Source organism: Leptidea sinapis, chromosome 4 (assembly GCF_905404315.1).
Source record: "Leptidea sinapis chromosome 4, ilLepSina1.1, whole genome shotgun sequence".
Classification (NCBI taxonomy): domain Eukaryota; kingdom Metazoa; phylum Arthropoda; class Insecta; order Lepidoptera; family Pieridae; genus Leptidea; species Leptidea sinapis.
The window spans coordinates 16,947,798-16,963,393 of NC_066268.1; the positions used below are offsets into that span (position 1 = coordinate 16,947,798).

Below are 15,596 nucleotides of genomic sequence, written 5' to 3' on the forward strand. Positions count from 1 at the left end.
AACTAACTATAGCGTCACAATTTGGTATGTAATTTGTAAATTGCAAAACAAAAAATCAGGTGAAAAACTTATTGCGAAAGTTCTACTTAGCACAATGTCGATAATAAATAGACTAAAGAAATACTGGTAGGGACTATTAAATTGTCACACACAAAAACATAATATTGGTTTGATAATTTGCGAAACACGAGAATTACTGCCGACAAACTGCTACGCAGTTTGGCAGAATGATATGTATATATCGCTTTGTAATATTGTATCAGAAATAAATTATTAAAAAAAAATATAGATTTAGTTGTAGTATGTAATGTAGATTTATAAACTTACCAATACTGTATAGATGCCGCAAATCAAAACCATTATACCAGCCACGATGAACACGTTAACGCCAGTCACTGAAAGTTACAAAACAATACATTTTTTATATTAAAACTCTTTTACAAATATTACTTTGCCCCAAACTAGGCATTAGCCTGAACCATTAGACTTAGAATATACTAACGTATTGTAGACTACCTGACAGCCCGATAACACGTGACCAATGTTGATTTGTCAATGTGTACGTTAGCTACTGTTTACTTAATATACTAAGGAGCGAATGCCATGCGTGGCTGAATGTTTACAACCTCTCAATCAAAAGTCCGTTAAGTAAGTATAGCTTCGATAGAGATGTTCTTTTCTCTCCCACACTTTGTTTGTCTTAACGCTAGTATATTGTAAGTCTATGGCCTTCTCTAAGGATGCAAGACAGAGAAATATTAATAAAATATTTAAACATACATAATCTATCTATATATATAAAAATGTTATGTTGGTTTGTGTACGCTTCAAAAACTCAAAAAGTTCTGCACCGATCGAGCTGAAATTTTATTAATTTTTGCATCAGTCACATATCCGCGACCGTGAAAATACAGTGTTTTTAACGATCAGCTGTGTACCAATGACCGCGCCATCTGCCGGAAGCGAGGAAAACACTCGCTGAAAACCGCAATAATAATGGCGCAGTCACATGAGAAACAATATTCGCTCCCAATTACATTGTTCATTTACAAAAAAAAAAAGCATCTGATTCTGATTATTATACAATCTGAATTTAATATTCCCTTAAATCAAACTTTTGTGTGATCGTGTCGTGATCGAACTGCGCCTTTCACCAAATCGTAAGTGGAGGTTATATTTTATATGAAAGATGGACAGTTTTCGGGCTGCAGCTATGAGAATCACGAGAGATAGAGAAGAGCTGTGAGAGCCATAAGTAGTTATAACCTCATTCCTTTCTTCTGTTCCAGTGACAACTGAAATAATACCTCGCAGAAAGTCCAATTTGGGCCGTCGCACTCGCCACACAGAAGGATCAAGAAGACGGCTTTCGAATATGACTGAGGAAAAGAGCGAGCATCCGTACGAGAGAGGAACAGACTAAGCACCTTTCAGACACGTAACGAGGACCCAACAGAAATACGAGCAGCCAGGCTTGAGGATGCACGATTGCGAGCACGTCAGTCGCGTTCTGCAGCAACAAATTTGGTTCATTCTGAACGGAATGAACGCGAAAGGGTGAGGATAGCTGAAACACGAACAGAAAGAACAGTTGATCTGCATCTTGAATACAATCGTCTTGGGTTCCGATACAATCCAGCTGTTGATTATAGTTTAAACTAAAACTTAACTTGCTGGATCTACCGCTGAATTGAAGCATTTCCTATCGAACATCAGGAAATATAACTCTTGCTTCCAAATGACGTCATTTGGTGCGGAAATTGTGACTGCTCAATTCATGCCAACTTTTTTTTTATGGAATAGGAGGACAAACGAGCGTACGGGTCACCTGTTGTTAAGTTATCACCAGAGGAATCACAAGAGCGTTGCCGGCCTTTAAGGAAGGTGTATGCGCTTTTTTTGAAGGTACCCATGTCGTATCGTCCCGGAAACACCGCACAAGGAAGCTCATTCCACAGCTTTGTAGTACGTGGAAGAAAGCTATTTGAAAACCGCACTGTGGAGGACCGCCACACATCCAGATGGTGAGGATGATATCCTAACTTGTGGCGTGTCGTGCGAAGGTGGAATTCGGCGGCAGGAATAAGGTTAAACAGCTCTTCGGAACACTCCCCGTGATAAATGCGGTAGAAGACGCACAATGAAGCGACGTCTCTAGGCAACACCAAGTGATCCAGCCGTTCACAGAGCACTGGGACCCCGACAATTCGAGCTGCTCTGCGTTGCACGCGGTCAAATGGATCGAGCTGATACTGGGGTGCGCCACACCAGAGATGACAGCAATACTCCATGTGTGGCCGGACCTGCGCTTTGTAGAGCGCTAGTATGTGGGCCGGCTTGAAGTATTGCCGTGCTCTATTAATGACCCCCAGTTTCTTTGAAGCCAATTTGGCTTTGCCTTCCAGATGACCACGAAATTGGCAATCGCTCGAGATTTCGAGACCCAGTATTCCGATACTAGGCGAGGCTTTGAGGGAAGTGTTGTCGAAGAGCGGTGATACGACAAATGGGGTTTTTTTAGTGGTAAACGCGCAAACTTGAGTCTTCCGGGGGTAAAATTGGACAAGGTTCAATTTTCCCCATTCCGCGACCTTCTCAAGAGAGGACTCGATAGAAGACACAAGTTTCTCCCGGCACTGGTCGACGATTTCCCGAGAGAGACCTGCATGGCCCGTGTATACGTCATCACCAGTGCTGTCGTCTGCATAGCAATGAATGTTAGAGGTGTCCAACATATCATTGATATGAAGAAGAAACAGCGTGGGAGATAGCACACAGCCTTGGGGCACTCCAGCATTCACGGGCTTCGGGTTCAAGAAATATCCGTCGACAACGGCCTGTATGCTGCGCCCAGTGAGGAAGCTGGAGGTCCACTTGCACAAGCTCTCGGGAAGCCCAAATGATGGAAGTTTGGAGAGGAGCGCCTTGTGCCATACACGATCAAAGGCCTTCGCTATATCCAGGCTAACTGCCAGGCCTTCCCCCTTGCTTTCAATAGCCGCAGCCCATCTATGTGTCAGGTATACCAGAAGATCACCTGCCGACCGACCATGGCGAAACCCGTATTGTCGGTCGTTGATCAACTGGTGACCCTCTAGGTATACCAAGAGCTGCCGGCTAATTATGCTCTCCATGATTTTGGAGAGCAGGGAGGTAACAGCAATAGGCCTGTAGTTAGCCGGATCCAAACTGTCTCCTTTTTTTTGGATCGGATGGACAAGGGCTGACTTCCATGAGTCAGGGACTACGCCTTTAGAATAAGAGTGCCGGAATAAACGCGTTAGCACCGGCGTCAACTCAGAGGCACACGTTCTCAGCACGATTGGAGAAATGCCATCCGGCCCGCTTGACTTTTTGACATCCAACGAAAACAGAGCTCGCCTAACAGTTTTCTGTCTGAACTGTACTTCAGGCATAGAGCTCTGACACCGCGGGATGGTCGGCGGTGTTTTTCCGTTATCGTCAAGAGTCGAGTTGGAGGCGAAAAGAGTGCACAAGAGATCGGCTTTCTCTTTTGCCGTATGGGCCAGGGTGTCAATCCTCATGTGCAACGGCGGCATGGACGGCTGGCTGACCAAGAGCAGCTTTCGACAACGACCAGAACTTGCGTGTTCCGGTCGGCTAACTGGAAAGCTGCTCGCCGATTTTGACGACGTGTTTTGACTTTGCACGAGCGATTTGCCGCTTAAAAAATCTGGAGACACGGTTGTATTTCCTCTTAAGAACTATGCAGTTCGGATCCTTTGTGCCCAGCGCCGCAACCCAAGCTCGATACGCCTGTTTTTTGCAGTCAGATGCTGCTTTAACTGACGCATCGAACCAGGGCTGTGATCTGCCACCGATCGGTACTACAGAGCTTGGTATAAAAATATCCATGCCCTGCAGTATCACATCGGCTACTGCAACGGCGCAGGCACTAGGATCATCCGAAGGGAAACAAACCTTACCCCAAGGGTAGGATGCAAAAAAGGAACGCATCCTATCCCAACCTGCTGACTTGTAGTGCCAAACGCGGCGGGTCACTGGTGGTCTGCGACGTTGGCGTCGGATGGGCACTACACTCCTGACCAGGCAATGGTCAGACGTTCCGAAAGGGGCGTCCACAGAGAACTGGTAACTATCGGGATGTGTAGGCAGCAGAAGATCTAATAAGGACGGCATGTGGCTATCCACACCCGGGAGCCGCGTAGGCGACTCAACCAATTGGGACAGACCATACGCCAATGCAAAATTGTACACAGATCGCCCTGCGTAGTCTGTGGTACGTGATCCAAGCCATTCAGCATTGTGCCCGTTGAAATCACCCAAGACTACGATTTCAGCGGAGGGGATCTGTGCAAGCACGTCATCAATTGCCGCTTAAACGCAGCCCATGAGATGATCGGTTTCTGCGTTACCACTATGGGACCTGTAAACACACGCATAGATGCGGACGCGGTCCTCTAAATCTACGCGGAGCTAGAGAGTAGACAGGTCCCTATCCTCAAAATTGCCGAGACGGCGACAACAGATATCCTCCATAACGTACACACATACCCCTGCATGAGGCAAAAAATTGTGCTCAATTTTGTACCCGCGGTAGGTTAAATATGACGTATCGCTAGATCGAGATATCTGCGTCTCCGTAAGGAAACACAAGGCCGGCTGCGCCGTCTCAAGGTGGTGGTGGACGGTGTTTAAATTGGAGTGAATTCCCCTGATATTGCAAAAGTCCACGTTGAGTGTGGAGCGGGTTGTCGTGGTGTTACTGCCTCGTTTGTCCTTGGTCATGCGCGGTTCTGTGCCCTCCTGAGAATACGAAGGGCAGCCCGGGCTAGAGTGCTCGGGGAGGGATAAATTCCTGCAAATGTACTTCATTGGTGATGATAGAGATGAAGTAGATGCACGTTTTGCAATACATACTTCGCTGAGAAGATCCATTATTTCGCAGCTGCAGGAGCTTCTTCACAAAAGGAACAATTTGGTGCGTTCAAAAGAGCAATTGATATGATGCCATCAGATACCCACAAAATTATTATTCACGCAGACAAAACACCCGCTGGAGAACATGTCCGGAGATATAATGCTCCAACTATAGACGAAGAGGCAATTGTCATAGTCGGAGATCAGTTCCAACCTAGAGATATTGTTCTCTATCGGAGAAATAATCAATTGATAAACGTAGCAGAAACTTACCGTTGTTACGATGCTTTACAATATCCAGTGATCTTTTGGGATGGTGCCGATGGATATCATTTCATTGTGAAAATGATAAATCCAGTAAATGGTGCAGAAATCAATAAAAAGTGCAGCTCAATGAACTTTTACGCATACCGCTTAATGATTCGAAGGAACGAGGACAATTATATTTTAAAATGCCGTCAGTTGTTTCACCAATATATTGTGGATATGTATGCTAAAATTGAAACGAAACGTTTGCTATTTCTACGTTTGAATCAGGCTAAACTACGCTCTGAAGAATATTATGTTCATTTGCGAGATGCAGTTGTGAATGACGGTACTACAACCAACGTTGGAAAGCTAACTATTTTGCCATCTTCATACATTAGCAGTCCGCGTCACATGCAAGAATATGCTCAAGATGCAATGTTATATGTTCGTCATTACGGGCGTCAAGATTTATTTATCACTTTCACATGCAATCCAGCCTGGGACGAGATACGGCAGCTGTTACTTCCTGGGCAATTACACGTGGATAGGCATGACATTATAGCACGTGTTTTCCGACAAAAGCTTAAATCGCTGATGGATTTCGTCGTGAAACATGAAGTATTTGCAATACGAGATATCGATAAAATTGCTCAATATCAGGCTTGAAGATACATATGAAAAAATGAGGCTGCATGGCGAATTATTTCATTTCCCATGCATGAACGCAATTGAGCTGTGGTTCGCTTGGCAGTACATTTAGAAAATGGACAGCGTGTTTATTTCACAGATGCAAATGTGCAAGAAAGAGCCCTTAATCCACCTGGTACAACTCTGACTGCTTTTTTCACCTTATGCCAGGACGACGCTTCCGCCAGAACACTGATGTATTCAAAAGTTCCCTCTTATTACACGTGGATTGTAACTAAAAAAATATTCGAACGACGTAGACGAGGGGAGCCAGTCGGCGGTCAACCTGGCATTCTCAAAGAAAATACAATTGGTAGACTTTATACAGTGCATCCCAGTCAAGATGAATGTTTTTTCCCTCGCATGCTATTGGTAAATGTGCCTGGTCCTAGATCTTTTCAGCACTGAATTCGATAGAAAATGACTATCAGTGGAATATATACATTAACGAGGCGTGCAACACTGCACATCCAAACCAAATTTGCGCATTATTCGCAATTATATTGACCACTTGCTTTCCTTCATCTCCCACAGAGTTTTGGGAAATATATCGATCGCATATGGCTGAGGATATTTTGCATAGAGTACGCCTTGAAAATGCCAATATGACCTTAGAATTTACAGAAGGCATTTACAACGAAGCATTGATAAATATTGAAGACAAGTGCTTAGCTATTGCAAATAAAGTTGTTATTCAATTAGGAATGCCAGCACCAACATGAACTGCGACTGCTGGATTTGATGTAGATTTACGCCGTGAACAGAGTTACAACATTGATGATCTTCAGGCATATGTCCAATCGAACATTCCCAAATTAACGCGTGAACAGAAAGGCATTTATAATCGCATAATGCAAATAATAAATAACGGGGTTGGGGGGATTTTCTTCTTGGATGCGTCTGGGAAAACATTCCTCATTAGATTGATTCTAGCAACGGTTAGATCAAAAAATGACATAGCCTTAGCTTTTGCTTCATCTGGAATAGCTGCGACATTGTTATCAGGTGGAAGAACTGCGCATTCAGCTCTAAAGTTGCCATTAAACATGCAAATCATCGAGACTCCTACGTGCAATATTTCCAAAGCATCTGGTATGGCAAAAGTATTACAAAAATGTAAACTAATTGTTTGGGATGAATGCACGATGACACATAAAAAATCGCTTGAAGCTCTTGATCGATCGTTACGAGATTTGCGTGGAAACGTTCAACCATTCGAGAATGTATTGATAATGCTCGCAGGAGATTTTAGGCAAACATTGCCTGTAATTTCTCGATCGACACCAGCAGACAAAATAAATGCTTGCTTGAAATATTCAACACTATGGCGGCACGTACGTATATTACAGTTGACTACGAATATGCGTGTCCAGTTGCAGAATGATCGATCAGCTGAGGTATTCTCACGACAGTTACTGGAAATTGGAAACGGACAGCTGCCAGTCAATGAAACGTCTAGACGAATATCATTTCCCGATCATTTTTGTAATTAAGTAACATCGAAACAAGAACTGATCGAAAAAGTATTTCCTGACATTCAAATAAATCATAGAAATCACGATTGGCTCAGTGAGAGAGCTATCCTTGCATATATAAACTTAATAATGTTATTCAATCCAGTATTCAAAGTGATGAAATTACTTACAAGTCCATAGACACCGTTGTGGAAGCAGATGAAGTAGTTGATTATCCAACGGAATTTTTAAACTCACTTGATCTGCCAGGGATACCACCACACATACTTAAATTGAAAATAGATGTGCCAATTATCCTCTTGCGGAATATTAAACAACCAAAACTCTGCAACGGCACGCGACTTGCAATTAAGAAATAGATGAATAACGTATTGGAAGCAACAATTATAACGGGGCCTTTCAAAGGTAAAGATGTCCTCATTCCTCGAATACACATGATCCCGACCGATATACCATTTCAATTTAAAAGATTGCAATTCCCAATTCGATTGGCATTTGCAATCACAATCAATCAAGCTCAAGGTCAATCTTTAGAATTGTGTGGTTTAGATTTAGATGCGGATTGCTTTTCACATGGACAATTGTATGTTGCGTGTTCCTGAGTCGGCAAACCAGATAGTCTTTGTATCTACGCAGACAGTGGAAAAACAAAAAATATTGTATATCCACAAGTATTGCAAATTTCAACTTATATGACATGTATTCTTTGTTTTGTATCTCAATTCGCAACCATTCAATCACAATGTGCCACAGCGAAGCGTGGCAGGGTACAGCTGGTGACGTATAAATACCTTACATAATTTATACGTCTAGATAGAGCCTCTTGCTGCTAGACTTTAGTGTGCGTGACAAGCTACTCTGATTTGTATGTCATTTTATGTTTCTCGAGTAAGAGATTTCTCGCAAAATGCGCGGTGGTACTCTTCTCATTTTGACGTTATGTTGGTAAGATTCGGATGCTGGTATCAATCTGACAACTCATCTAATACTTAGTGTAATTATACAGTAGACGCGGAGACCCCTCGTCTCTACGCAAAGCCAAAGAATCAAGCCAATCTTCGGTATATGCGGTCAAATGGAAGAAGCTGGTAGTGGGGAGCGACCCGCCCATAGATGACAACAGTAATGGTGTAGAACAGTGGCTTAAAGTGAAGTACGGTCTCGTCTGACTGTACGTCACCACGGCACTGATATATCGACGTTGAGTGTGCCTATACAGGGGGACTACTAAAATCGATATTCGATATATCGTGGCATTAGTCGTGTCGAATCCTACTCTTAGTTACATCGTATTCAATGTCAAAACGATGATTGAACGAACAAAACATTATTCGATATTATCGGTCCTAACGAATCGAAGTCAGAAACGAATATTCGAATTTGAGAAATAATCAAACGTCACTTTTATGATAATCTCAACGACACCTTCTAGGCTGTCGTTTCAAGTTGTATAGATATATTTGCCATACAATATGCATATTTAATAAATATTATTAAAATAATTATATGTGATTTACTATTCAACAGGATTTTTTACTATCAAGTAATTTAAGTCATTTTGTTGATTGTTTATGCGTAGAAAGTAATGCAAATGGCCGCCTGAGAAATAGGAAGTCGACGAGAAGGGTTGAGTTACTTTTTCTTACATTTTGGTATCCGCAAGTTTTGTATTATTTATTCAATTTTAAATGATCATATTATATTCATTACATAATTTTTGAACATTTACATTTTGTGCAAATTGGTGGTGCAGAGTCTGGCATGGTCCTCAGCGCCGTTTTGACTTTTGACACTTAACAGCGACATAGCACAGATAATATTTAGTTTTTCAATGTTTGCGCATAATTCATTCACACTAACATCGTAAAAAATCAAAATATTATTCTATGGTTACGATGTTGTTCGATAAACAATATGAAATACGAATATTTGTTAGAATAGGGTAGGTGCGATATATTTGGAGCAATATATCGTTCCGAATATATCGTTGTCGATTTTGCGAGTAGACCTCCTGGCTCCGGCTCGAGTCGAGGGGTTTCGTTAGTTACGACAAAGGGAAACTATTTATCGGTGATCGCACAATCTGTCTTACATAGGTACATACAATATACCATAGTCTCGATTTCACAAACAACATGTTCCGGTTCTCGTGAAGGATTTAGCGCGAGATGTTGGCACGGCCACATAGCTCCACGGACAGATGGTCAAACAAATTTTTGCAATTCGCGGGGTTCGAACCCGGGACCTTTATTTCACAAGCCAGTGTCGCTAATCACTGGGATATATCGGTCGTCATACGTTATATACAAATGTGTGACTCCGAATGCTTGACCACTGAGACAAGTCATGTTACTTCTTCACAATCAAAGAGAATGGCGCCAAAAACATTATCTTCTTATATATAAAATTCTCGTGTCCCGGTGTTTGTTACCAAACTCCTCCGAAACGGCTTAACCGATTTGTATGAAATTTTGTGCGCTTATCGAGTAGGGTTGAGAATCGGCCAACATTTATTTTTATACTGCTAAATGATAAGGGCGACCCACCCCTAAATATTTATTTTAAATTTTTTTGACAATTTTTTTATTTATTTTAAGTATTATGATTCAGTTTTGAGAAATACATACATCTTCAAATTGTCGCCCTTCTACGATCTACAACTATTTTTGTATCATGATTTTTATATTATTCTGTTCCATCCACAAATTCGCTATAGGCTTGCAAGATGGCAATCGAATACAATAATATTGTAGTACCTACGATATATTATTTGGTAGGTCTGAGAGTCAGTTGCACTTTTATTATATATTACTTTATAGGGCAATCCAACGTTTGCCTGTTCAGCGTGTTATCATATAAAAAAACTGCCCGTTGAACTTAAGTTAGGCGCATGTTGATTTAAGCTTTCTCTCACATTGATTAAAGGCCAAAGCTGGAACATAGACGACCATCGGCAAAAACAGTACCTGTAATGAAAATAAACAAGTACAGTTATCTTCTTTACCGTTTTGTAATTTTAACACAACAATTCATTTTATTCATTCATTTATTCATGTAAGTAAGTAACACTAGATACACTATTGATCTTACACTAATAATTAATTAATTATTATAAATTTTAACAATAAAATGTTTGCAAATTTAATACGAACAGCTGAAAAATATAAAATAAAAATAAAACATAATATAGCATACAATTATAGCTGTGAAGACGTTATATGAATGTTATCACAAGAAATAAGCGTAAGACGAAAGTAATTATAGTTTTACATAAGTAGTGGTTCTAATAATTAATTAAAACATTTTATATTATTTAAGTTGTCACCAGCATTAAACAAGCCCGGGCCTGTGTTTTAATACTTTATATTATAAACGAGTCTGGTCCATGCGTCATGCTCGTGAAGAGGTGCTACTCGTGGTGGCTGGATGATCTTGTTACCGGGAGGTTTGTTTGATGTGTTTTTTATTATTATTATTTTAAAGTTAACGTTATTATATATTTTATTTTATGAAATGCTCACATAATGCCTCTATTTATTTACGGTATGTGTGGATTGATGCATCTACTTATACTCAATAACTCTTGTGTTTTAAATAAGTATTAATTTACTTTTTTGATTTACTCGTGTAAGCATTTCAGTTTTTGTCATTTGAGTATTTTTGTTGCGTCACTTTGCATATATTGTAATTGAAATGATTTGTAAAACAATTCAAATGTAAATCTTGACTTAAAAGAGTGGCAATGAGTTTCTTGCTACTTCTTCTCATTAGCTCAACCCTTTACGAAGTAGCGGTAAATTCAATAAGAAACAATAATTTTATTTTTTTTTGACATTCATAAGTGTCATTTCCGTGACCTACATGAATAAAGTGTTTTTGAATTTTAATTTGAATTTGAGCATGTCTTATTAGTATTGTATATATTTTATTTTATCTGACAGCTCTCCGGCCATGAATTTCCATCTGATTTATATTTCTATGAGCCACACCATAATATACGTTCACTGGCCACACCACATTATTCACACACACCGAACTAATACGATTGACGTCATCCATGTACAAGTAAACAAAAGTGCCACGCTGGTCGACTGATAGACCGTTGGCCATTGATGCCGATAATAATAATTATTATAGTTCATTATATTATTGAACGACTCAGAGCAAAGTATTGCGACGCTTCACCAATTATTGGACTAAATATAAATTGTAATATGTTACGTTCAAATATTTGGATACAATGTAGCTACATTTACGTCAATTGAGTGTATATTAGGCGCAGATCTGGCTAAAACATGGAGTTTTCTTTCATATGTGCCCTGCTATGGTACCCCAGTATCAGCTTATACCATGTAATTGTCGAGGGTCTAGTTATCAGAACGGCTACAGACATAAATCTTATTTAGCCTCTCAAGTTTCATCTTTATCAATTCAGATTATGTCAAACCATTTTTGGTTTGGCGCATTTGCAATGAGCCTTTTATTATTTTTTTATTACTATTAGAGCAAAGATTGATCGCACCTGTTAAGTCAAGCCAATAATATATTATAATTTTAGCCATGCGAAGCATAAACTTGATAGGGCACAAAATTCGAAAACACTATGGAGAGCCATCAAATCTATATGTTATATTAGTAAGGATAAAACTGAAAAAATCTACGCTCTTTACAGTCCGCAGTAGTAGGCTAGTAGATTACATTACCGATCGTCAGCAACTATTAAAATTGGGTGAACATGTTAGTCAACCCTCAAGTTTATCTTATGGAGTTCCACAAGGTAGTGTTTTAGGAAGTACCGTATTCCTAATTTATGTGAACAATCTCTGTAATTATTGTATTCAAAATTGTTAAATATATACATATGCCGATGATACCGATACTGTGAGTCACAATTCAGCCTCCAAGGCCTCCGCCCGGCTTCGCTGTTAAAGCTTTTAGGGCTACCAGCATAGAAGAGGTTTTATAGTTGGTAGGGGGTGTCCGAGCCCGACAAATGTATTATACTCCTCTCAAAAAAAAGGTATGAGAGGCTAGTGTATGGGACGCGAGGGTGGGGGTGGGTGTCTGTCAAATTCAATCTGAGTCCGTCGCTCAATGTAAATGACATTCACGTAAGAGGTAACGAGGATCAATGCTTGGATAATATAAAATTACTTTTCATTACTAAAATGTGTTTGAGTCTTCAGCACGAAACGGTCTTTTCATTCTTTAACTAACCTTAGTCGATTAAAAAAAATAAGTTCAACAATCATTTATCTTTCTGAAGATGTGCTTTTTATATCATTAACATGGACATTATAATTGTTATATACGATTTATTGCGACAAATCTTCGCGCTTCGCTCTGAAGGACAGCAAAATACTAAATGGGTAACTGTTCTGTTTCAATTAAATTACAAGGACTATGTTGTTAGTAGATCACACAGGGTTTCGTTACTAAAAAGTAGGACTTAGCTCTAATCAAGTCGGCCACCCCAGTTTTAGAGAGACAAACAGACAGATGGAAATTGAAACGAGCCTCCCATAACATGTGATGATTTGCAGACCTTTGAACTGAAAGTATACTCAGAAGTTGTCTATGTCGTGCGACACTACAGGAACAGCGGTTGATTCCACTAGCTAGTTGTGTGCCAGCCAAAAGGATTCTTGCGGAACGGGCAGTTGCGGAATCCGAGTCATCAACTGCCAGAAATATCATATTTTGACGAGATATCTTGTAAATACCATTGGTGGAATTATTCTGATGCAGAGATATGTCAAAGTAAGGTCACGGAAAATGATCAGATTTGTTGTCAGTTGTCACACATGATCCACCTCGGAAGTATCTGCTTGCTCACTCACTGGAGACACATCACATCTGTTCATATCTACCACAGCTGCTACTTCATTGGCAGGGCAAGATTGCCTACTTTTGTGTGTTGTAATAGGCCTACGTTTTAAATTCTTGATAATGTTATGTATCTACATAGACACGTAAGAGAATTTGCTAGAAACTTTCATAATCATAATGTTATCACTAGGAACAAACATAAGCTTGTTATGCCTACTTCTCGGTCCCTGTTAGTAAGTCGGTTCTGAGCGATTGTACTCGTATATTCTTTTACAGTACGATTACTTTAACATTCATATTTTTTTCAATACTACATATTAGGCATGGAGCGACTGCCCTTAGGCTTTTTAAATAATAAAATTTATTGTAATTTGATTTTATATTAAAAAGAAAAACCCCCCTCAGTTTCTTCCACCCGTTCTTATCACGTCTGAGGCGTAAATTATCGAATGAGTGTTAGTTTTCGATGTTCAATATTAAATTAAAAATTCTATACAGATAAAGCACGGTGCGTTTTAAAATTTTCTCAATATGTTTAACAATATTGATGTTCTTACCCCCTTGTTGTACACGGATGTAAAACAAGATCATATTGTAACCCTTCAAGATAAATACATGACAGATACGATCAAATCACTTTGATATGATAACTTCCCACACACATCTCTGATTATATTATAATACTCACAATTCTTACGTTACACCTATTCATTATATTATTGGGAGGCGGGATTCCCGAGACAGAGCACGGATATCAAATATTACTCACTGTATGGATATTAAATATTCGATCTTTATATTTAATATATGTCGTATATCATACATGTAATAATTTATCATTTTAGATCATTTATTCGTCTAGATAGAAACAGCTGTGAAAACGTCGAAAAATATTGAAAACTTTTAGTAATGCACGCACACTTACACAAAGTAACACACAATTCGCAATTGCTATATTTCACCGACACCATACAGACACCACAGTCATGACGCGTCCGAGCTGGTTACGCAACCAAATTGGTTGACACCATGCGAGTAACTCTGTATAGAGTGGCGACTGGTTGTACCACCGTGGTATCCCGGTCAAATATAACCCAAACACGTAGCTTGTCACGCACACTAACATAATAAGCCTGGCCTGTTTTCATCGGTTTTTTAGCAGCAAGACGCTCTAGACGTATAAATTATCTAAGAATTTAAATATAGTTATTTTAAAATAGCTAATATCAGACATTAGTGGCTTTATATCCACACAAACGCTACCTACTAACCTAACCTACATCAAAATTATTTTCAAATAAGATCTACCTCATCATTATTACTCGTCTCTTTCTGTTTTGCATTCTTTTAATTAAATAAGTAAGTGCTAGAGTACTTCAGAAAGTGCTTAAATACGTTAATTAAACAAATAAAACTTTAAGAACAGTCCGTCACAATTTTGTCTTTCCATTCAGTTTTCAAAATTTCGTTACTTTCGAATAGTTAATTTTTGAAGGAGGAAATTGTTGAGGGCCGGCCTATTTTATTCATAATAATCATTACTTACTTCCTCTTTGTACAGCGCGTGTTATCATATACATCTAACAAAGTACAATATCTAAGCAAATATGAAACATTTTAGATTTTTCTTTATCAGTAGAAGATTACTGCAGTATTTATGATGCTAGGTAGTTCATTGTAAGATAAAAAATATATATATTTATATAAACAATCCAGGATTTAAGACTAGGACAGTCATCCACAAACACGTAATGTTCCGGATATGCCGATCGAAAGAGAAAGACTAAGTGTGCTGAGGAAGAGAAGAGAGACCATTCGCTGGCTTTCGTTCGTTGCATGTGAGCAAGTCTTCTAAAAGTATGCACTCATTTATGGCTTTCTAAAATGTGCCCAACCGAGATTTAATTATATAACATTGTGTTAACTTACTTCATCCAAAAGAAACAATATAGATGCCACCGCCCGCACGTGCCGGTTGAACCGCAGCTCCAAATACTGAAACAACAAAACATACAATAATGAAACATTAATCTTAGACTAGTCAAATAGTTCAAAAACGTGCTAATTATTGATAAAGCTCCTAAAATATGTGAGATGGCTTAGACGATTCGGAATGACGTCTACAAAAATAAATCGAAAGTGAGTATTAGCACATAGCTTATTTTAAACTCATGGTTATTACTACATTATAGTGAAGGTACACATGCTTAGGCTTATAACTATAATTATAACTTCCTCGGACGGACGGTTGAACGGGCAGATGAACAACAGAGTCTAAGTAATATAGCTCATGTAGCTCGGTGTTGGTGGTTGAGTACAAGGAATGGTGGTTGTGTATACAGTCCACTGTACATACAGGTCCGTAAAGGATTGTTCATTTATTCACTTTACTGTGGGTCGTGTAAGGCGTGCCTAGATGGAAGAGTGCTCTATCATGTTATCGATGTTCATTTT

At 39.4% G+C, this 15,596-nt stretch overlaps 1 protein-coding gene across 1 annotated transcript in view; it reads right to left on the reverse strand.

The window, feature by feature from the left end:
* The window catches only part of LOC126979972 (sodium-coupled monocarboxylate transporter 1-like), a 74,688-nt gene that overhangs the window by 18,734 nt on the left and 40,358 nt on the right, over positions 1–15,596 (reverse strand). Inside the window, exons 4-6 of the mRNA XM_050829579.1 lie at positions 15,072–15,137; positions 10,228–10,279; positions 328–395 (exon numbers count right to left, since the gene is read on the reverse strand). Of these exons, the coding sequence (XP_050685536.1) occupies positions 328–395; positions 10,228–10,279; positions 15,072–15,137 (186 nt within the window). The remainder of the gene's footprint in view (positions 1–327; positions 396–10,227; positions 10,280–15,071; positions 15,138–15,596) is intronic.